The following is a 24814-nucleotide window of genomic DNA, read 5'->3' on the forward strand; positions in this document are numbered from 1 at the left end:
GTCCACTGGCCACATTTTTGCCTCTTTCACCACCCTCTAGGGGCTCTGACCACTTTATACTGTGACTTGACGTATCTTCAGCAGGAGCACATTTTCTCACGAAATTCCTGAAAACTATACTTAAACTGAGAAATTTTAATGTTAGTTTATGGAACACATTTCTTTTTTTTCTTTTTTTTTTAAGATCTTATTTATGTATTTGTGAGAGAGAGAGCGAGCTCACAAGCAGGGCGAGCAGGCAGAGGGAGGGAGAAGCAGACTCACCGCTGAGCAGTGAGCCCAATGCAGGACTCAATCCCAGGACTCCGGGATCATGACCCTGGCAGACGCTTAACTGACTGAGCCACCCAGGCGTCCCTGTGGAACACACTTCTAGTGTGGGGAACATATTTAACTTCTTAAGTATAGAGTAAAATAGGTACTAACCACAATAGGGATGAGATTGTTTCATAAACTCTTACTTTAACTGCTTTTTCATTTGAAATGCTCTTAAATTAGCAGTCAAGTACTATGAGAATAATAAAGCAAACTGATAAAATAAACCTGTCATCATTTTATCCTCACCAAGATTTAACCAACAAATGGGGGTTTAAAAAAAAACTAATTAGCACTACCTTGTAAAAATCTTTATCTATTTCTGCCATGAATTAAACAAATTTTAACAGACTTGAAGATTAATAAGTAAAATTACTAAACTAAACATTTTTATAGTGTTAAGATATACTGACCTGGGCGTTGGGTTATGGACATTGGGGAGGGTATGTGCTATGTGAGTGCTGTGAAGTGTGTAAGCCTGACGATACACAGACCTGTACCCCTGGGGCAAATAATACATTACATGTTAACTAAAAAATAAATTAAAAAAGATATACTGTCCCTACTGCCAAATGTAAGTCATCCTTAGAGTCCTGGCAGATGGCCCATATTTTACTGTAGCTGCTACATAAAACAAGAAACAGATCCAAGGTCATTCAGTCTTTATAATCTGCAGTGATGAGAGATCAGATCCACCTACATGGTACCATAAATGTTACCACAGAAGTACATGCTTTGAGTGGGCTAGTGGGATTTGTGTTTATTCCATCTCATCCTTCAGTTTTTAACCAGTCAATACTACCTTGAAAGCCCGAGCCTCAGAGTTCCTGTTGGCCACTGTCTGGGCCAACAAACTTTGCCACCCCATTGGATCTTCCTTGTAGGAGAGCTGACCTGCTCTGAGCTTAACATACAGAACTCCATCCTTAGAAAGGATTGATCTGAAAAAAAAAAAAAAAAAAAAAAAAAAACAAAACCAAGAAAAACAAACAAAAAAAAAACCGAGAATGAATTTTATGTGAGGTATTATTTGTAGTTCTCAGCTGGAAACACAGTGTCTCCCAAAATCATGTTCATGTGAGATGAAGCCTTCATCATTTTCCAGTAGGGTATATGATTATTTACTGTGTCTAAAATTAAATCAGTCCCTACGAGAAAGCCAAAATAAAGTTCTACTACTCTTTGGTATCTAAGTTCACAGAACTTAGTTCATGCTCTGCCTGCTCAAGTGTGTGCTTCAAAGGCAGTATTTTAATCTAACATTTCTCCATATTCCCTTTATCCTCTATCCACTGGAGGTACTAGATATCTATTGACTGGTTAGCAGCAGAAAAAAAATGATGCTGCAAATCTAAAGAGACCAATAGAGAAAACAGCCATCATATATAGTTTAAGGGAAATATAAATTGGGACCAAAGTATAAAAATTCTTTTTTAAATTAATTTATTTTAATATGTTCAGTTAGTCACTATATAGTACATCATTAGTTTTTGATGTAGTGTTCAATGATTCATTAGTTGCGTGTAACACCCAGTGCTCATCACACCGCATGCCCTCCTTAACACCCATCGCCCTGTTACCTGATCCCCCACCCCCCAACCCTCTCAAACCAAATTGTTATGGGCTTATTAAACTTTCTAGAAATTTAAAGACTTAATTTACCCTACTCAAGGTATAAAATTAACACTCTGTTCATTAAAGTAATTACTTGCATATGACTATTTCCACTCAAAAGTTATCTATTATAATCTTAATTTTGTAAGAACAATTCAACAAAACAGTAATAAAAATATCCAAGATGTGGTCTGGCAAATTATCAATTGTTACAAAGTTCCCTTTGTAGATGGACATACATGCCAGCCTTACTTTTTTTTCCATCTTGCTTTTTTTTTTTAAGATTTTATTCGTTTATTTGACAGAGAGAAAGAGAGAGAGAGAATGAGAACGCACAAGCAGGGGGAGCGGCAGGCAGAGGGAGAGGGAGAAGCAGGTTTCCCGCTGAGCAGGGAACCCAATGCGGGGCCTGATCCCAGGACCTGGGGATCATGACCTGAACTAAAGGCAGACACTGAACCAACTGAGCCACCCAGGCACACCCCCAGCCTTACTTTCTTACACTGATTATCTTTTGTTATTGCTCCAACAGATAATTCCATTACTGTACCAACTTAGGTCACTACAAGTTTCTCAATAAATAAATATAATGAACTACTTAGGGTGTCTCCTAAACTAAAACTCGGGCACCTGGGTGGTTCAGTCGATTAGGCATCTACCTTCATTCAGCTCTGGTCATGATCCCAAGGTCCTGGGATCGAGCCCCACTTCGGGCTCCTTGCTTAGCGGGGAGCCTGCTTCTCCCTCTGCCTGCCATTCCCCCTACTTGTGCTTGCTCTCCCCAGCCCCCGTGCCAAATAAATAATATCTTTAAAAAAAAAAAAAAGAAAACTCATTTTCTAATATAAACTATTTCAAAGTTACAGACAACTTTATTCACTATATACTCTACTGTGCTGCATGAGATCAAATAACGACAAGGAACCATCCTAGATAATAATCTGCAATTTCTACCTTCCCATTTACTTCTATTCACTTCACAGACACATCTAAGAAATTCAGTATACTTACTTCAAGTGTTGTGTTCCCTTGCTTAAATCTATGAGCAGTTCCCAGTATCGTGGGCCTTTTACTTTAATCTGCCAAGATAAATGTGAACACAGTCAGTCAAACGCTAAAAAGGTGCTAGTGTGGCAAAATGAAATCCACATTTCTCAGAGGAAGTAAAACAAGCCGGAAAGAGACACTGAAAAATTAACAAGCTTCATTTCTACACAAAAATGTATGTGAATCAAATTCTATGGCCATCTAACCTCTCAGTAAAGATCTGCAAGTAAAGACCATCTCTGTTCATGATAATTCCTCCCGGGGCTGCTTTCGTATTTCCTACAGAACACTGAGAAAGCAGAGGCTTCATCTCAGTCACCTTTGACGCACAATGATGTGGCTGAATTAACCTCTTGCACAGATCTCCCTAAATCACATTCCACTCACCTGCTTTAACAGGTGGAGTTCTGGAAGAAGGGTAGGAGCCATCAATTCTTCTTTGGTTTGTTCATACCACTGAGTACCCTTTACAAAAGTAAAAGAACAGCCACAATTCACTATGTAGTTAGGGGAAGCCACAAAGAAGAAACATCTCCATCCACTCTGTACTTCTCTTTCCCCACCGTTTCTATACAGATGGCCAGATGGCATAAAATGCTCATTGGTATCAAGTCTTAAGGGCTAAGTGTACAATCCTTTGGAAGGCCTGCATCACTTTATACCACTTCACACACTAGTAGTTCAGAAGATCTGTACTTCTGAAGCCTCTGGGTTTATGCACATGTCATCTTCTGGGAACGTGCCTTTGCTCATCTGGCAAACCTCAGCCCAAACACTGTGTACCAGGACAACTTCCCCAGCCCTTAATAGCTGGAGGGGACATTTCTCCTCTGCTCCCCTGCATTCTACACATACCCCCATGCACTACTCTTACTGCATCCATGCCTGGCTACCTAATGGACATCAGGTCCTTAAGGAATACAAAGATGTAATTTTTATACCCCAGAGCCTTTGCATAGTTTGATGCACAGAAGGTATTTAATAATATTCTGAATGAAGGAAGGATACATATGACTTACAATGTGTGCATCTAAATCAAAGATCTCTCATCAAATATGCTCTGCAAACAGATCTAGAATAGTTCTAACTCAAACTTGTGAACAAGGACATTTTCAAACTCTAGACTCTGGGACAGAAGAGCAGCTGATGACTTCTACACTATTACCCTCCTAAACTACAAGTGAGCCCGAATGGCCTGACAGGATGTACAAGAACTTTAGAAGCTTCAATTTTTATAAGAGATTAATTCACTCTGTAGTCTTTTAAAGGACAACAGTTCTGAAATATTTTGACCTGCAAAGATATATGAGTGGTAACAAAACTACAGATAAAGGAAAAGAGAAACTGACCTTATAGGTAACTTCTAAAAGGGCATAGCAGGGCATGTTTGTGTCCACATCCACGGGCACCAGGAGCCTTGGTTCCGCAGCCAGCACGTACAGGTGCCGCAGAGCCTGCAGATGATACCTGTTCACAGAAAACACAGACAGGAGGTAACAAACAGCTGAGACAGCGTGAGCTCTCCACCCCGTTGCTGCCGACACTGAACCCCGATGGAACCTGGGGTTGTTATCTTCCCATGACAGCGGTCCTAAATTTAGGAAGATGGTAAGATTCAATTATAAACTAATGAAGAGATTCTCTTTAAAAAATTATAGACACATGATCCTTGACTCAAGAATTCTCTACTTGCATTTTCATAGTTACAAGGTTTTATAGATGAGGTAAAAATTACCTTAACATGTAAATATTTACTGAAAAAATCATCACTTATAAAATCAGTTCTCAAATAATCCTTTAATGACCTACACAGGCACCTTTTTACCTTCCAAGGGACTTATTTCTAGGTCTTTGTTTTTCTTGCGTAAGGGCTGGTAGGGAGAAGGAAAGCTCATCTACGTATGCACCCTTATACACAAATACACACACACACACCTGGGATCCAGGATACCAAAAATTAATGGGGGAGATTATGATGCTTTTCTGGGTTTTCAAAAAAAAATTTTTTTAACTACCATTTATTTTGTAGCATTTATTTATTTATTTATTTATGAAGATTTTCTTTATTTGCCAGAGAGAGAGAACAGGAGAGAACAAGCAGGGGGAATGGCACAGGCACAGGGAGACTGAGCAAGAAGTCTGACACAAGGCTCGATCCCAAGACTCCAGGATCACAATCTGAAGGCTAACGCTTAATGGAAGGAGCCACCCAGGCACTCCTCTACTTTTTAGCATTTAGACACAAAAAGTTTTTACATTTTAAGATGCCATAAAAGGACAAAATGAGACTTCAAATTTTTCTTTTTAAATTTAAGTTACAGCAATAGTCTCCCTCCTCCCACCCAAACCTACCCTTTCCTAGAAACTAATCAGAATTAAAAGCAGAGGGGGGCTCCTGTTGCTAAACTCTGGGTGCAAGTAAGTGGGGCCTATTGAGAAGAGGACTCCTATAATAACAAATGAAGGCTGTGGTCCAAGGCCATTTTTGCTGGCTATAAGCAGGGCCTCCGAAACCAGAGGGAGCACATAGTTCTTAAAATTGAAAGTGTTCATGCTTGAAATGAAACTGAATTCTATCTAGGCAAGAGATATGCTTATATATACAAAGCAAAGAATAACACAGTTACTCCTGGTGGCAAACTGAACAAAACCAGCGTAATCTGGGAAAAATTAACTCATGCTCATGGAAACAGTGGCATGGTTTGTGCCCAATTCCAAAGTCACCTTCCTGTTAAAGTCATTGGCCACAGAATCTGTATGATGCTGTACCCCTCAAGGATTTAACCTTACTGAAAAATAAATAAATAAATAAATGTGTAGATATGTTCTTGTTCAAAAAAGAAAAAACTAAAAGCAATCAAAGCCAGGAAGAAAAAAAAAGTATTTATCAGTTACATAAAGGTTCTTGGTGTTTATCACCAAACAGTTTTGTTTAAAATAGCTAAACCAAACAATTCTCCCAGCAATAGGGAAGTGAGGCTCCTTGCTGTAGCCTAACCACTAATTACTGACATTAACAACTCAAAGAGTCTTTCCTAAATTGACAAGCAAGAGACCACTTGTCAGAGTTGCATTAATTTAACAAGAATATGCTTGTGCTCCACCTATCATCAGAGTTTAGACATCAGATCAGGCCACTTTTATAAGACAGCTAACTTCCATTTATTATTACTATTTTAAACGACATTACACTAGAGCATGACAGCTCAGTTACTACATTAGTGCTCCATTTCTTGATGTGTCTCTTGAGAGATGAGCCGAACACACTGGTCACCTCGGACGTCACGGGAACATAAGGAGGTGTTTTCTCCCCCTCCTCCATATGCAGCAGGAATCAGCTATGCCTGAAACTGCCAGGGAGACTGCAGTGCTGAAGGCTGTCTGTGCTCTCAAATGCCGAGCTTCTGTACAATCACTCCTTTCCTACGTGTTTGAGGTTCTAGGGCTCAATGCCACTTAAAAGTTATCTCTCTGATTCTTTGCTGCATTTTGCTTTTCATGTCCCTTTTATTCATTTATACAAAACTTCTCAGCATTAATGTAAAAGAGGGGAAAATGGAATTCATATAGACAATGCCACTAAATCAGACCAATTTCTCTCAGAATTAAACAATTATGATATAAAATATATCATCTTGCTTCTGTTGGCTACTATCTTTTGTCTGATGAATTTTTCCCAAAAGGTAACCCTGTTTGGCCCACTTCTGGGTTCAGAGCAGTTCTACTGATTAAAGAATGGTGGAAGATGGATCCATCAGTCCATCAGACGTCCAAAGTTCTCTTTTGGTCTAGTATTTGGAGAAACATTTTAGAACATTTAGTCAGGAAGGTAACTAAGTCCAAGAAGAGAACAAATTAATTTGGAAATGAGTCCATTGAACCAAAGCACCATCAAATTGCCCCTTGGAGACCTTATGGAAGATCACATTGAGGACACAATCATCAGACTCACCGATTGTCAGTGCTGTGAGCCGGGAAGTGCGGGTAAAGGGCACAGAGGAGAGCAGCAATGGAAGAGTTTGACGTACTCAAAGAGTACCTGTGAAACAAATGCAGGAGGGAAAGACGTTATTAAATACACTGTGCAAACTTCCAAGGCCTTCTTGAGAATCCGATAATTGGGGTACCAAAGCAAGGCCCACTGATGAAATGCTTTGATAGATACGAGTGTGCCAGTGCTACCAACACTTCACTTTTCAGTGAGTCTTTTTTTTAATATATATATATTTATTTATTTATTTGACAGAGAGACAGATCACAAGCAGGCAGAGAGGCAGGCAGAGAGAGGGAGGAAGCAGGCTCCCTGCTAAGCAGAGAACCTGATATGGGGCTCGATCCCAGGACCTTGAGATCATGACCTGAGCTGAGGGCAGAGGCTTTAACCCACTGAGCCACCCAGACGCCCCTTCAGTGAGTCTTTAAGCCATTTTAAGATCATCTACTATTGAAAGCGGAAGCAACATTCCACAGACGCTAACTTTCAAAACGTGAATTAGTAAACATGGTTTTTTTTTTAATTTTTTTTAAAGATTTTATTTACTTATTTGACAGAGAAAAATCACAAGTAGGCAGAGAGGCAGGCAGAGAGAGTGAGAGGGAAGCAGGCTCCCTGCCGAGCAGACAGCCCAATGCGGGGCTCGATCCCAGGACCCTGAGATCATGACCTGAGCCGAAGGCAGTGGCTTAAACCACTGAGCCACCCAGGCGCCCCTAGTAAACATGGTTTTTTAACTGAAAATATCACAATAGTGAGGACCATGAATGCAATCCTAGAGATTACAGATACTGAAAAGTCATGAATGAAGATATGACAATAAGGAGGTATGTATAGAACTCCAAGTATAAACAGTTTTTTCTTATCACTGTGATAAACTTATTTTTATAAAGGCCACATACTCTTAATAAAATCTTTTGAGATTTTCCTTATGTTATTTTACCATTGCTCAAACTCTGCATGGCCAACAGGCAGGTTACTCTAAAGTTCTAAAGTTTTTCTTACAAAGGTTTTGTAAGAATATTTTTATTCTTACAAATATTTTACAAAAATCTTGAAATAAAGATGGTATTGGATATCACATAAAACCACTGTTGCAGATAATCAATATACATTTCATTACATACATTCACATGCACACATACACATACATATCCCCAAGTCTTTATCATTTTAATAATTTAGGCATCAAGTAAGAACATAGCACTTATCATATATACATATATTTAATGAATTAGGAAGAAGATATTTCAAAATTTAAGTAAGGAAATATATCCATTTTCACATGTGCATAAAATAGGCCTTTGTCTCTTTACCATTTTAACAAAACCAAAACCCAAAGATAATATTAGATATTGTTAGAAATTTTGAGATTAAACACAGGATGTGGCTATGCAATGAGAAATTTAAATGTTGTCACTAAGTACACATAACCATTTAAAGACCACGAATCATTAGAAAAGCAGAGCAGAGTGGGAGAAAATTTACTCAATATGAAAGCAGAGCAAGTAGGGTCACAGTGTGAAACAATGAAAGATTAAGATTGAATAAGACTACACTGGAATTAATATTAAAAAGAATGAATAAGAGAACAAGAGATGCAGGGGCTTATTTTGAAAGGAAAATAAATTTTCAAAAATCCTAAAATAAGAGGCACGTGGGTGGCTCAGTCAGTTAATCGTCTGCCTTTGGCTCAGGTCATGATCCCAGGGTCCTAGAATGAAGCCCCACATTGGGCTCTCTGCTCAGCAGGAGCCTGCTTCTCCCTATCCCTGCTACTACACTTGCTTGTACTCTCTCTGTCAAATAAATAAAATCCTTTTAAAAAATCATAAAATAAGAATTTTCATAATAAGTTTTTTTAACTATTCTTAATTCTAAACAATTAGAAAAGAAAAATTCTACAAAACCTGTTAAAAGGGAAAGCACCCTTTCTAACAATCTTTACCTTTTATACTTCTAGAAAGGTGAGCTCCAATGTTTAATTCAGTCTTATAGAAGAGAGGAAAATAAACCTATATGACTTGTAGAAATTTTATCAGTTGACCAAGGTTACATACACTAAAGCTAAATAAATTAAACAATACACTGAAAGACTCAATAGTATAACAAATTTCAATTCCTCCCAAACCAATATATAGGCTCAATGCAATTCTGGTCAATATTTTATCAGGTTATTTAGTGTGGAAAATCATAAACAAATCCAATATTTATATAAAAATTCAAACAGAAGAACATACTTTTGAAGAAGAAATCTCAGTTTGGAAGATTCATTCTCCCTGACATCAAGACTTACTACAGAACTCCAAGCACTAAGGCTGTGGTATAAGTGCAAGTATGGAAAAATAGACCAAATGAACAGAATGGCCCAGAAATAAATGGATATATATGGACACTTAACTTATAATAAAAATGGTATTGCAGAACAGTGGAGAAAGGATAAATTTTTCAGTAATAGTGGGGCATCAATTATCAAAAAATCACATAGATGGGGGCCTGGATAAACACCTTAAGTGTCTGCCTTCAGCTCAGATCATGATCTCAGGGTCCTGGGATCGAGCCCCACATCAGGTTCCCGGCTCAGGGGAGAGCCTGCTTCTCCCTCTCCTTCTGCTGCTCCCCCTGCTTGTGCTCTCTCTGTGTCTGTCTCTCTCTGTGTCAAATAAATGAATTAAATCTTTAAAAAATTTTTATAGAAAAATCAAGTACAGGTAGATTTTATATCCAAATGTGAATGGAAAAGCTAAAAAGCTTGTAGAAAATAGAGTATCTTCATTTAGGGGAGGAGGGTAAGGAAATATTTTATCCAAAGGACAAAAAAGTACAAACCATAAAAGAAAAATGTTAACAACTGTTCATCAAAAGAACCCAAAAAAGTGAACCACACAGCAGACGTTAAGTACAACATGTAAGAGTGACAGAGGGTTCAGGATCATAATGATAAACCCATACAGAATAGTCAGATAAATAGAAACAGAGAGTAGAACAGAGGCTGTCAGGGGCTGGAGGAAGGGGGGAATGAGGAGCTGTTGTTTAAACGGGACAGAACTTCAGTTCCGCAAGGTGAAAAAGTTCTGGCAATTGGTGAATACACTTAACTATGACTACTGCACGTTCAGAAATGATTAAGATAAATTTTATGTGTATATTACCACAAATAAATTTCTTTTAAGATTTTATTTATCTGACAGAGAGAGAGAGCACAAGCAGGGAGAGCAACAAGCAGATGGAGAGGGAAAAGCAGGCTCCCGTTGAGTAGGGAGCCTGATCTGGGGCTTGATCCCAGGACCCTGGAACCACAACCCGAGCTGAAGCCAGACGCTTTAACTGACCGAGCCACTCAGGCATCCCACCACAAATAAGATTTTTAAATAAATAACTAAGCCAATATGAAAATGGGTAGCAGGAGACTTAGGTATTACAAAAGGAGATTTCCAATTAGCCATTAAAAATACAAAAGGTGCTAAATATCATTATTCAGAGAAATGGAAATTAAAACCACAACTACCACCAGATGGCAAAATCAAAAAGACTACCCAATAAAACTAGTGTTGGGAAGGACAGGGAACAACTAGAATGGTATACAACACTGATGGGTGTATTTGGAGCACTGATGGCATTACCTACAGAAGTTAAGCATACGTACATACATATGCACAGATCCACGCATAGATCTACATGTAACAAAATCAAAGACACGTATAAGAATATTTATAACAGTCCCAAACTAGAAACAACACATCCATCAAGAGCAGAGTAGAATGAGAACTGTGGTATAATCAGACAATGGAATTCAACAGCACAGAAATATGAATACATCATTGCTCCATGCAACACAGATAAATCTCAAAAGGTTGAGCCAAAGTAGTACAGTTGACCCCTGAACAATGTGAGGGTTAGAGGTACCAACAACCCTGCATAGTCAAAAAAGTCCATGAATAACATATAACTTCCCCAAAGCTTAACTAACAGCCTACTATTGACTGAAAGTAGATAAAAGTAGATAAACATATACATATTTTGAACATACGTACTATAATCTGTACTCTTACAATAAAGCTACAGAAAACAAAATATTAGAAAAATCATAAGGAAGACAAAATATATTTACAGCACTGTACTGTATTTAACCAAAACAATTGTGTGTAAGTGGACATGCACAGTTCAAACTCATGCTGGTCAAGGGTCCACTCTAAGTATGATAAAACACACAGTGTATGATTCCACTTGACTTTCAAAAATAGGCAAAGCCAGTCTAAGGTGTTAGGAGACTAAATAGTGATTATCTTTGGGTAGAAGTGAAGTAATAGTTAATAGGAGAGGCACAGCACAGGTAGAGATAGGTATTCTGGGGAAGTCTTACAAAAAGATGAGGTGGTCAGGAATGACAGATGCTGGAAAGAGCAAAGAAGGGGAAAACTAAGAAACTCTCATAGGACTGATGACTGATAGTGTTCACAACCTTTATGAGAGAACAGTTCAGTAGAAAGGCAAAGTCATTAAACAGTGGGGAACAAGAGGTGACGCGCTGAAGAAATGAGTACTGACTCTTCTGCAAATATAGAGCAAAGTGATAACTCTACTAAATAAGGCATAAATTCATGGTTAAACTACAAATAAACAAACAAAAAAGCCCTTTTAAAGTATACTAATGCTCCTCAATATACTAGCAGCCAGTCAGGATCAAAATTTTCAAGTATTGGGGCACCTGGGTGGCTGTCATTAAGCATCTGCCTTCGGTTCAAGTCATGATCCCAGGCCCGCATGATCAGGCCCGCATGAGTCTCCCTGCTCAAAGGGAAGCCTGCTTCTCCCTCTCCCACTCCCCCTGCTTCTGTTCCTTCTCTCGCTGTGTCTCTCTCTGTGTCAAATAAATCAAATCTTTTAAAAAAACATTTTTTTCAAGTATCTTCAAAACCAAAATAACTCACTCTTACAGATCTTATTCATGAGATCTTTTCATTGAAGAAAAAATATATATTCACTTACCTTCCTCCTCCCAGAAAGAGAAGTCCAAGGGCCATGTGATGAGCTAAGTGGAAACCATAGTTCATTTCACCACCTGTTTTCATGTGTAAGAAGCGACAAAGCTGCAAAACCTTTAGGTTCCCCGAGCCAGCCATTACCATGGCAAGAGACAGAAGCACCACACTCAGGCAGGTTTCTAGGTTGTAAGGACCTGTCTGGAAACGCAAAAAGATGACATACTACAACTGTTGCATTACATTTATTATCAAAACTAAATTGGCCATCATGAGACTACAAATATTTACAACTTTAAAAATATCTGTAAAAACAAAAATTTTCTCTGATTATGAAATTTAAGTTCAATGTAGAAAAGTCAGAAAATAAAGTATCAAAAAGGAAATAACAACTCCTTGGAATACTAACACCCAAAGAAAACTGCCATAGATATTTTGGCCTTTCCCCAAATCTTTTCCTGTATCTATGAATTTTTTTTTTCAAACGAAACTGAGATATCACTACACATATTAACTTTTTAAATCTATTATATGTAACCAATCTTTACTCATAAAAAATTCTTACAGAATGAGTATGATAGCTCCATTGTATAACAATGTCTTGATACACCATAATCAAATTTACCTAACTACTTTCAGACTTTTTTATTTTCTAGTTTTCTCATATTATAATGTTGCAGAAATCTGTTTGGTTTTTATCAGGAAAATCTTACAATCTCCTGTTATTAGAGCAGCAATGCCTCAAAAGGAATTGTGTTTTTATTAAGGACTTTCTTTTTAAAAAAGCAGTTACAAAAAAAAAAAAAAAAGCAGTTACCAATATTCAGTCCTGAGATCCCTGCCATAGGGTATGACAATCCATGAAAGATATGGTTTTTGATATCACAAGAATTGGAGACCTGCATATCCTTCAAGGGTCAGCATACTTTCACCTAATTAATACCTCAGACCACAAATACAAAGATGAGCCAAAACTTCAAATCTCCCATACTCAACAAACTGCAGAGATACTTAACAACACATAAGTAACTAAGTTATCAGTAAAATTTTTCAAGTTCAATTTTATTCCGAAGGAGAATGATCATTAAAAAGACTTACTACAGAAGCATTAGGTGCAGACAAATAAGTCATAAAATCTTTTGCAAATTTATGCTGGAAAAACAAAAGAAAAAATTCTGAGGTTAAAAGAAGCCTATTAACACTTTGTTTAAAAAAAGAGAATAAACTAAGATACTTCTTACCAAACAATTAAATGCTGATAAGTTTTCTGAGCCAGCAAATCGAAAACCCAGAGACAAACAGGCTCCTGCAATGATGTAGACATGTGCTTGCCTGAAAACAGATTACAAGAAATTTAATACTACCATTATTTTGCTTTAAAATTCATTATTACTATTTTCTGGGAGTAAAAATAATAAATACTACTGTTCTCAAAACTAGTTTACATTCTTCTGGGAATGCTCAACTGTGCCTCTACTCCATCAGCAAATTTCTTCAGCAGAAGGACCATGTAGCCCTTACTGATAAAGTATGCCTCTTGACTGCATTTTTCAGACACAGCAAAGAAGATAAGTTTTAAAAATAACTGCCAATATTTTTAATGAAAAGGATAAATGAGGACTATGTACAAGCTAAATCTCTGATATTGTTTTCTGAGGGCAAAAGCTCTACACTTCAAAGACCTAAACAAAAAAACAAAGAAAAAATTAACTCTGTGAGCATCTGGTAAGTAATGGTCAGAAACACAGGAGATTCAGAATTACTCAAATCAAGGAGTACTTTTCCCACACAGTATATTTCTATTTATTTATGAGAGATTCTATAATAGCTCATTTGATTTACATATTTCCTGACTTACGATAAAGTTTCCAAATTCAAATCCTCTGAGCAAGGAAGTTCAATTTCACTGAGAGAGATACTATTTTCTCTTATAATCTGTTAAGAAAGAAAGCAAGAATACCTGGATATTAATATTCAAGTTACAAATAATACACGATTTGAAAAATAACATAGTGCTTTTTGGGACACCTGGGTGGCTCAGCTGGTTAACCATCTGACTCTTGATTATCAGCTCAGGTCATGATCTCAGGATTGTGATATCAAGCCCCACAAAGGGGTCTGCACTAGGCGTGAAGCCTGCTTCCAATTCTTGCTCCCTCTCCCTCTGCCCTGCCCCAAAAGCCCCTTCACCAAAAAAAAAAGAAGAACATAACTGCTTTTCATGGTCATATTACATAAAATAAGCCATTTCATTCAAAGACATATATTTTAATCACATTGGATGCAATCCAATTTCAAATCTAAGACAGACCCACCAATAACTGAGTAGGACTGAATGCATATGAACTGAAGGACTGAAGTGTATTCTGAGTCAGTAACAGGCTGATGTAATACTTCACACCAGTGAACTGAAATGCAAAGATGACTGTAGAATAGGGCTGGAGCAAGGATATGAGAAAGCAGTGGGAAGAGGGGAAAAAGCAACTGGAAAAGAACTCTAATCGGAAATATATACTTCTTACTCATGAGGTATTTCTAGCCTTATGCCTACCAGAGTAAGGTTAGTCACTAAATTACCTAAGCTAAACTAAACCATTGATATGTTAATCTTTAACTACTGTTGAGAAACACATCCCTTTCCTTATAGTTTAAGTAGTAAACAAAACTTTATCAAATTTAAATTTGATTTAAATTACTCAATTAAATCATTTAATTAACTTTAAATTTTGAAAATTATTCTTATAATCTTTTCAAAGACTGTTTAGAAGAGTAACATTCCAGGATGCTTTATATAATAAACCAATAAATATTGTAAACTCACTAACAATACAATCTTTTTTTTTTTTTTTTAAGATTTTACTTAGGGGCACCTAGGTGGCTCAGTCGGTTAAGCGTCTGCCTTCCGCCCAGGCCATGGTCCCAGGGTCCTGGGATCAAGCCCCATATCAGTCTCCCTGCTCTGAGGGAAGTCTGCTTCTCCCTCTACCTCTCCCCCCAACTTGTGCTCCCTCCACCCTCTCTCTCTCAAATAAAATCTGAAAAGAAAAAAAAAAAAGTATATAAATCAAGATTTTATTTATTTGAGAGAGAGAGAGTGACAGAGCACAAGAGGGTGGAGGGTCAGAGGGAGAAGGAGACTCCCTGCTGAGCAGGGAGCCTGAAGCAGGACTCGATTCTGGGACTCAAGGATCATGACCTAAGCCAAAGGCAGTCGCTTAACCAAGTAAGCCACCCCATGTGCCCTTGATACAATCTTTTTACATACTGAACATCACCAAATCAAAAAACTTGAAATACCTTTTCTCTCGGATAATCTCAATGAGGTAAGCAACTATGCTGGCTGTGTAATATAGGCTGATAACTACTTCCATCTTTCTTCCTTCCTCTTCAGACTTTATTTTTAATTTTGAATGTTACTTACTCAGAAATTGAGTGACATTCTGAAAAACTGCTATAACTCCAACATGATTAATTTATATATACATAGATAACCTAATTATAACATTTATATAAAGTGTCTATTATATCATATAGGAATGGAATATTTCTATTTTCACAGCAGGCATTTATAAGCTCCTTTTGTCTTTAAAACTGGAGTTTACGGTCTAGGTTCAGCAGGGCCCACCCTAGCTCTGTGACCATAAGCAATATTCTTGACTGCTCTGTGTCTTGTCTGTAAAATGAGCACAATTTAAGTGCCTAACTTCTAAGTTCCTTTGAGAATTAGAAGACTCAATCTACTCAAAGCTCTTAAAATTAATGCCCAAGTCTTAAGTGTTAGCTGCTATCATCATTATCATTAACCTAGGTATTCTAACACTATACTTGATCATAAACCATTAAAAAGCATCACTAAGAACTTGGGTTGTAAATAATTGGGGGAGGAGAGGGAGAACCCCTCCTCAATCTGGTCCTTGTCATCTTTCCTATGGTCTCCAGAAGTTTTTTAAAAAAAAAATCAAAAATATAAGGAGTAATCAAAGGGAGAAATGTAGTCCTTTAAAGGCAAGGTAAGGCATATAGGAAATGAACAAGAAAAGACCACCAAACTCCTCTGTCTTGTAGAGAGTACAATGCAAAACTCTTAAGATCTGAAGTCCTAATAGCTAGTTTCTGTTTTACCGCAGCTCTGACTAGTTGGGTGACTCTAGTCTAGTCTAGTGCGGTGGTCTGCCTTCTTTCAATTAAGAGTCTACTGTAACAGTGTCACAGTAGCTCTTGCTACTAAGTGCTAGTTGCTAGGAGGGAAAGACCAAACACACACAGCAACTGACTTTGAGGAGTTCACAGTCTTATGGATGCAAAGACATACTAATAACAAAAAGAGCACACTGTTCCCACCCATGCACAGAGGGCAATACCTGAACAACTCACAGTACAGCACTGCCTAGGAGCATAACTTAAGGTTGTACAGTAAAGCTTGTGATGAAGGAAAAAGTGCTATGAAGATGTAGTTATTGTTATTTTAGATGTGCCAAACAAACAAAAAAAACAAACAAACCAAACAAACAAAAAAAGCAGCGTGGGGCGCTTGCGTGGCTCAGTGGGTTAAGCCTCTACCTTCAGCTCAGGTCATGATCTCAGGCTCCTGGGATCGAGGCCCGCATCTGGCTCTCTGCTCAGCAGGGAGCCTGCTCACACCTCTCTCTCTGCCTGCCTCTCTGCCTACTTGTGATCTCTCTCTCTCTGTCAAATAAATAAATAAAATCTTTAAAAAAAAAAAAAAAAAGCCGTTTACAAAGTGACTTTTTTAATATCTTTTTTTTTTTTTTTTAAGATTTAATTCATTCATTTTACAGAGATCACAAGTAGACAGAGAGGCAGGCAGAGAGACAAAGGAAAGCAGGCTCTCCACTGAGCAGAGAGCCCGACGCGGGGCTCGATCCCAGGACCCCGGGGATCACGAACTGAGCCGAAAGCAAAGGCCTTAACCCACTGAGCCACCCAGGTGCCCCTTAATATCTCTTTTGACACTCGGTTGTATCCTACAAGAGGCCCTGCTACAGAATCAGTGAAAGGAATGGGTGAAAACTAGGAGAAAGTGGAGAGTGACAGAAAGTATGAATGAACATAACTGTGAATTTGTTAACATGTATTTGAGGATCCCTGATACAAAAAGGCCAAATTTTAAAATAATGAGTCTGAAGTAAAAGAAATGTGAGAAAGATAACTATGTATTCAAAGTCCAAGGGCCACATTTCCACAAAAGTTAAAAAGAGAACTCTGGCATGGATTTTCACTTTCTATTCTGGAATACAGTTATTTTGTGTATATCTTTAACTTTGTAAACTAAATTTAATAAATTTATTAGAGTTTCTTGAGGACAGTCCACATGTCAGATCCATGTTAAATGTAGCCTAGAGTTTAACATTTATAGAGTTCATTTAAAGAAGATCAACAAATATGCACTAAATGAAGGAATGGGGAAAAAAGTTTAATTTTATCCTACAATATAGATTTTTTAAATGGCACTTTCAGAAAGAACTGACATCTCTGATATTCAGATGTGCTAGGAGTTAAAATTTTGGTTGACAAATGGCTGAGTCAATTAAAACAACTCTTCCTCACCTGTTCCTCATTAACAAATGATAAGTATCAAACAAACAGAAATAAATCTAGGAGTTTAGGTAATGGATGAATAAACTATCAGACTGACTCTCTTGCAGAAAACAAGTATGGGGGGGGCACTTGAGTGGCTCAATGGGTTAAACCTCTGCCTTTGGCTCAGGTCATGATCTCAGGGTCCTGGGATCTAGCCCTGCATTGGGCTCTCTGCTCAGCAGGGAGCCTGCTTCCCCCTCTCTCTCTCTGCCTGTCTCTCTGCCTACTTGTGATCTCTGTCTGTCAAATAAATAAATAAAAATCTTTAAAATAAAATTTAAAAAAGAAAAAGAAAAGAAGTATAGGGGCGCAAGGGTGGCTCAGTGGGTTAAGCCACTGCCTTTGGCTCAGGTCAGGACCTCAGGGTCCTGGGATCATGCCCCACATCGGGCTCTCTGCTCAGCAGGGAGCCTACTTCCCCCTCTCTCTCTGCCTGCCTTTCTGCTTACTTGTGATCTCTGTCTGTCAAATAAATAAATAAAATCTTAAAAAAAAAAAAAAAAAGGAAACAAGTATAAACTCTAGGCAAAATATAAAAATTAACTATTATAAAAATTAACTATTATGGCAGGGGTCAGCAAACCTTTCCTTAAAGGGCCAAAGAGTAAACATTTCTGGGTTGTAGATCATATAGTATCTAAAACAACTCCTGATTTCTGCTGTTGTAACACAAAAGCAGCTATACGTAGTAAGTAAATGAATGACATGGCTGCATTCTGAAAAAACTTTACTTATAAAAATAGGTGGGCCATGGTTCCCCAATCCTTAACCTAAATGCACTAGAGATCAAACAAAAGCAAGCAGTTTCTAGAGGAGAGGTGACACTTGGAAGACAGGAAAACCACTGGGTAAGTTTCCTTTTTCATGGCTTCTGGACTAAGGACAGATCCTGCTCTGTGCTATAGAGGGCAGCTTAATTAGGATAAAAAAAGTCAAAATACTTTTTAGGGTACTTTGGTATATTTAATTTTTAATACTACAATTTCTCAGGATCTGGGGCCAAAAGAGAAGACTGTGGTCTGGTCAGCACACAATCTTAAACCGAAAGGTCCCATGTTTTCAAGAGATACTATAATTATCAATATTGCCTTTATTAAAAATAAGTATTTTACAGGGTTTTGTAAAACCCCACAAGAAATCATAATTTATGCTATTAAAGATATAACAATATTTATTATATATACTCACCTGAGGAACGTTGCTATCAACCCACTTGGAATTTGGTAAAATATCATCCCACAGAATCAGGCATCGAGCAAGTGTCTTAAAAATATAGCAGATAAAATCAATTAGAGCAGGCAAAGTTCACAGGTTTTATAACAATGATCATATTAAATAATGTAAAAATCAGTTCCCAACTGAAGGCAATTTGAAAAATACGGTACAAAATATCAACCTAAGCTAAACTCATTAAAATAAATTGAAGATTTAAATTTTAACACACAAAAAAAACCTAAATTGAGTTAACTGTTACCAGAGTTTGTTTTTGTTTTTTTTTTAAAGATTTTATTTATTTGATATATATAGAGAGATCACAAGTAGATAGAGAGGCAAGTAGAGAGAGAGGGGGAAGCAGGCTCCCCGCTGAGCAGAGAGCCCCATGTGGGGCTCGATCCCAGGACCCTGAGATCATGACCCGAGCCGAAGGCAGAGGCCCAACCCACTGAGCCACCCAGGTGCCCCCTGTTACCAAAGTTTAAAGAACTTTTAAACACTCACTTCATAAAAGAAAAATCACAGAGAATCTTAGCACTGTCTATATAACTTAAAAGCTTTCGTGGGCTAAAAACATACAAGTTTTAACATTAAAGAATAAAGGGAAAAATGTAGACAGTTAGGTCAAATAGTTACTGTCACTAATTATACCCTAAATAGTAATGCTGCATCCTTAATAATGAAAGAATGTAAAATAAAGCAGCCCCAGCCACTTACTGCTTGTTGAATAAAGTAAGAATGTGAAATGTTAACTCCTAGTATTATATAGCAATATGGTTGTGTTTCCTGGCATTCCTTCAAGTTACTTTGGGAAATTTCAAAAGATTACTACCAATTACATCTAGATGATGGATTAATAGCAAAAGGCTCCCCTGCGGAAACATTTATATTCATGAGCTAAACTTGAGAAACACAAATAGACTCCTCGTGTTAGCAGAAATAAAAAATGATGAAGTGCCATACCCGAAGCAAGAGAAATTCTGGCTTCACGAAGTCCAGCAGATACATGGTGTCAGGAGCGCGAAGCCAATCTGCAATAGATCTGTTGGTGGAACCAATATCAGTAGGCATTATTGCTCAACTAGAGAACAAAAAATGAAGAATCCCAAGACACTCGAGAAACCCCCACTCCATCCATTACCATATTTGCTTTTCATAGTACTTCATACCCTCTAATACAGCATTTGTCATGTATGAATGCCTGTCCTATAACAACATATGCTTTATGAAAACAGATATTTTTTGTTCACTGAAATATCTCCATTACCAAGGAAGCACTAACATACATAGTCATCAAAATAGATGAATAGGGCGCCTGGGTGGCTCAGTGGGTTAAGCCGCTGCCTACAGCCCAGGTCATGATCTCAGGGTCCTGGGATCGAGTCCCGCATCGGGCTCTCTGCTCAGCAGGGAGCCTGCTTTCCCCTCTCTCTCTGCCTGCCTCTCTGTCTACTTGTGATCTCTCTGTCAAATAAATAAATAAAATCTTTAAAAAAAAAAATGAATAAATACCTGTTTTTAACCATTTTGTTAATTTTACATACATTCACTTTTTCTAATAGGGGAAATTCACAATGCTGAAAAAATTCTTGAATCTCAGAACATTTTTTAACTTAAAAGACATAAAATATAAAACATAGTTTAATGTCTCCTACCTTACTCTTCTAAATAAAATATAAAAAAAAAAAAAATGCCAAAAATCAACTTTTAAGTGTCCAGCCCTAATAATTGGGAGTTGGGAAGGAAGCTGTTGTGATTATTAGGCAAGTTCTTGAACTAAACAGAAATCATTTTTATACATGGTAACCAAGAACAGAATAATGCTAAGTGATTCTGGTTTAACCAATCCTCAAATAACATGCATAATTAATGAAAAAGAATGTGGGTATTTTCTGGTTGTGACATCAACTACAAAACAAAAATAAAAATTGGCAACTATATTATCAAAGATTAAAACAGCAAAATATACCGTTTCTAGATAAAAATCTGTGTAACTTGAGTACTGGAGAGTATCAAAATCAAGTTAATCTAGCACAAGGAAAATAAATACATTAAGATAATTTAGCTTTACTACTGAGATCAGAAAAGAAGTCACACTATCATAGCAAAGGGTGAAAAGGGGGAATGTGATACCTGTTATTGGTTTTTAAGTAGATCATGGCCAAAGCAAGAGTGGCACCTGGACAAGTTACATCCACATTTATGGTATCTCCTTCCTATCAAAAAAAAAAAAAAAAAGTTTATATAAAAAAGTTCTGAATTATTATAAATTCTTCTGAATACTAGCCTATGCTTAAAAATTAACAGATTTACAAATGTTGGTAAGAAAATTACTATTTTCAAATTAACTTCTTAGCTTCCAGAATTTTGATCTGTTGCTTTGTTTTGAACTTACTTTGATTTGATAACTTGGAGATTTATGCTTCTCCCTGTGCATTCCTGCTTGAAACCGTCTATGACCTCCAACCATGTACTGATAAAGCTGCTCAGGCACATTGAGATCAGACATACCTATCAAATTACTGCCATGCTGGAAAATGAGATAACAAACATATGAAAGGAAATCTTATGGAATAAGACTCATAACACACACCCATGGCAAATAAAAGAATGAGCTAACTTCAAACAAGGTATTTTGGGTTTTTTAAATTAAAATAACTATTACTCAAGACTTAACATTCAAACAAGCTCTTAATTATTCACATTAAGAATTACTATACTTAGGGATGCCTGGGTGGCTCAGTAGGTTGAGCGTTCGACTCTTGATTTTGGCTCAGGTCATGATCTCAGGGTTGTGAGATCAAGCCCCAGGTTGGGCTCCATGCTCACTCAGCAGAGAGTCTGCTGGAGATTCTCTTTTTCCCTCTCCCTTTGTCCCTCCCCCTGAACGTGCTAGTGCACATGCTTTCTCTCCCTCTGAAATAAAAAATCTTTAAAAAAAAAATGATAATACTTTTATGTTTAATACTTTCATATCACAAAATAAAGGCTTCAAAATATAGTTAATTATACTAATAATACAAGAATATATGAGGTATGTAAATGAAACTTGAACTTTGAACATCTGAGTTCTTTCATTATTGTACCTACGAACTATTTCAGCAATAATAAGTATAATAATAAACTTATTGAACACTGTTTCAGGTACTATTCTGTGTGTTTAACATGGATTAACTTACTTAATATGACAATTCTACCAAATGGCTACTATTTTACAGATGAGAAAAGTGAGGCACACATAAAGCCCAAGGTTACAGAGCTAGTAACCGGCAGGGTTGGATATAAACAAGGATATAAAACAATCCATGGAGTTGTTCAACCACTAGACGATACTGTAGTTAAAGGACATGATTCACTGGTCAGAACCAAAATCAAGGTCCCAGTTCCCAGTATGCTGCTTTTCCATTATACCACCTGCTTCTTTAGTTCATGTGTCACATGTGAAGAATCAAAAACCTAAGAGACAGTGAACTTTCTTTTTATAATTCAGTTTTGGTATAATACGGTATTGGTGGTTCTTAAGAACCCACATTTCAGGTGACACAGTCAATTTGATCAAATGTTTCCAATAATTCTACACTATGTCTCATGGATGTGTTTAAAGATGGAACAAAGTTATACTGCATTCCGTCACAAAGCAAATACTACGGTGACAACATAATGAGATCCCAGTGAATACCAAGATGTCAAAAGGACATGGTTTATCTCTAGCAACTACTAGAGACACTTAGAGCTCCTGATCATATATAATTTTCTTTTTTCTGTCTGAGGGGCTATCACTTCATCTTATGTCTTAAATTCTTCAAGATAGTTCATTCCCTTGGTTCAGTCATGAACATTGACATCTAAGCCAGGGGGATAAAAACCTTAAAGCCCCACTCTTCACTTCAAATTCTCTCCATTTCCAAATCTAGCACTTTGAAAAATATCCAGAAAGAAAAAAAGAAGAAAGAGCTGAGAATCAGGTTAAGTCACAGTAAGGCAGAGTGGTATTCAGAGTTAAGTGTCAAGATCATTTGTCTCAACATGCAAATGTCATAAATGAAGCATGTGAAGGCACAGAGAATGCTTACCCCCAAGCAAACCATGCCCAAGGCCAAGCCAGCAGCTAAAGAGTAAGACTCCCTGTCAGTGCAGTATTCCATTTCAGGACCAGGGGGCCGTCCTATAAAATAGAAAATAACACAGTTCAAGCTGGCCACCTGGCCTCTTAAAATTCTATCATAAATTTTAGAATTAGCTTTCTAGTAAGTTGCATAAGAACCATGGATTCAATATAACCCCACTCAGAAAGATATGACATTATCACAGATGATATGCACAACTGTTGGTTTACTACAATGTAAAGCTCAAGATGGGTCTTTTAATGTATCAATTTGAAAGCAGTGACTTTTATACACTATGAAACCTTGGGTTTTATTAGAGAAAAAAAACAAAACTACTTGACCACTTCCAAGTATATACATATGAGAAAAACTGAGAATAGAAGATAATGATTTAATACAGTATTTCTAAAAGTTATCTCAATAAAAGGAAAAGTCAACTGATACACCAGGGAGTCTTGTGAGATCTCATATAAGTATATATCTTTACATGTAAGGTATTTCTTGTTTTGTCTTAAAATATAAAAATCTGTTTGATTTTTAAACATTTTAAGTAGTTTAGTATAAAAAGGATGTGTTCACATGTTCTCCATTCCTTTTATTTTTTTTTTAAAGATTTTTGGCAGAGGCAGAGGGAGAAGCAGGCTTCCTGCCGAGCAAGGAGCCCCATGTGGGACCCGATCCCAGGACACTGGGATCATGACCTGAGCTGAAGGCAGCTGCTCAACGAACTGAGCCACCCAGGCATCCCCATATTCTCCATTCTTAAAGTAAAACTGATGTTCTGGGGGAAAAAATTATCAAGAAATAGAAAAATTTTTTAAAAGAAGGGCACTTAAAAATGTTTTAATTTTTAATCTCTTGCATTTTGTTTTTATTTTACTATTTCCAATTTGCTGTTCAAATACTAATAATGGATAGGAAGGACTCTAAGTTTTTAAGCTAAATAATATGTTTTCAGACACTTAGCTCATTTTTTTAAAAAGTACCTCCTGATTCTAATTCTACCCTTTAGGACAGCAAAATGTATTATACATAAAGACCCCTCTGTCCAAAACAAATTTCACACTCCTGGGATTTTACCCACAGGAAAAAAGTAATTAAAAAAAAAAAGAAATATTATACAAAAGTAACCAATATTATACAAAAGCAATATCTATATATAATAGCAAAGAATTAGAAATAAACTAAAAAGTCCTGAAAATCAGAAAATAGGCAATTTACAGAACACCAATTCAATGAGATTACACAATATGAAATTAATTTTAAAAAACATTTATGACAATGATATATGTAAAGGGCAATATAAAATAGTATGTATATCTGACTATAATTATATAAAAGAGCATATGCATATGAATCTAGATAAAATCTTCTATATACCACATGAAAGAGGTGTGCTTTGATTCACCTTGCAGATGAACAAGCTTTAAAAGACACTCTTGGGGGCCTGGGCAGCTCAGTGGTTAAAGCCTCTGCCTTCGGCTCAGGTCATGATCCCAGTATCCTGGAATCGAGCCCCACATCGGGCTCTCTGCTCAGCAGGGAGCCTGCTTCCCTTCCTCTCTCTCTGCCTACTTGTGATCTCTGTCTGTCAAATAAATAAATAAATAATCTTTAAAAAATGAAAAATAAAAAATAAAAGCCACTCTTGAGTATCTTCTGAATGAATGTTTCTCAGACCAACTTATGCTATTATGTATTTTGGTAACAGAAAAATGTCAGTTTTGTAAATAATTTATTTCATCACTGTGGTAGATTAAATTGTTGAAATATTTCACTGCCCTACAGTGCTCATATGTACACATCCATACTCTTGACAGAGCCTGATGGTTGACTTAACACGTGACTATCTTTTTTTTTTTTTTTAATATTTTATTTATTTATTTGTCAGAGAGAGAGAGACAGGGAGAGAAAGATCACAAGTAGGCAGAGAGGTAGGC

General features: G+C 37.0%; 1 protein-coding gene and 1 pseudogene across 4 annotated transcripts in view; one reads left to right on the plus strand and one right to left on the minus strand.

Moving 5' to 3' along the window:
* ANAPC1 (anaphase promoting complex subunit 1) overlaps positions 1–24814 on the minus strand; it is a 102798-nt gene that overhangs the window by 18186 nt on the left and 59798 nt on the right. For all 4 annotated transcript variants that reach the window (XM_045979423.1, XM_045979420.1, XM_045979421.1 and 1 more), the window contains 14 exons: positions 22842–22933; positions 21164–21298; positions 20902–20984; positions 19732–19810; positions 18742–18816; positions 13811–13887; positions 13194–13284; positions 13051–13104; positions 11960–12153; positions 6929–7015; positions 4326–4443; positions 3364–3441; positions 2941–3008; positions 1118–1256 (listed from right to left, as the gene is read on the minus strand). In XM_045979423.1, coding sequence (XP_045835379.1) covers positions 1118–1256; positions 2941–3008; positions 3364–3441; positions 4326–4443; positions 6929–7015; positions 11960–12153; positions 13051–13104; positions 13194–13284; positions 13811–13887; positions 18742–18816; positions 19732–19810; positions 20902–20984; positions 21164–21298; positions 22842–22933 — 1370 coding nt within the window. The remainder of the gene's footprint in view (positions 1–1117; positions 1257–2940; positions 3009–3363; positions 3442–4325; positions 4444–6928; positions 7016–11959; positions 12154–13050; positions 13105–13193; positions 13285–13810; positions 13888–18741; positions 18817–19731; positions 19811–20901; positions 20985–21163; positions 21299–22841; positions 22934–24814) is intronic.
* On the plus strand, positions 4556–5760 carry LOC123926132 (annotated as a pseudogene).

The sequence above is a fragment of the Meles meles genome, chromosome 15, assembly GCF_922984935.1.
Source record: "Meles meles chromosome 15, mMelMel3.1 paternal haplotype, whole genome shotgun sequence".
NCBI lineage: Eukaryota > Metazoa > Chordata > Mammalia > Carnivora > Mustelidae > Meles > Meles meles.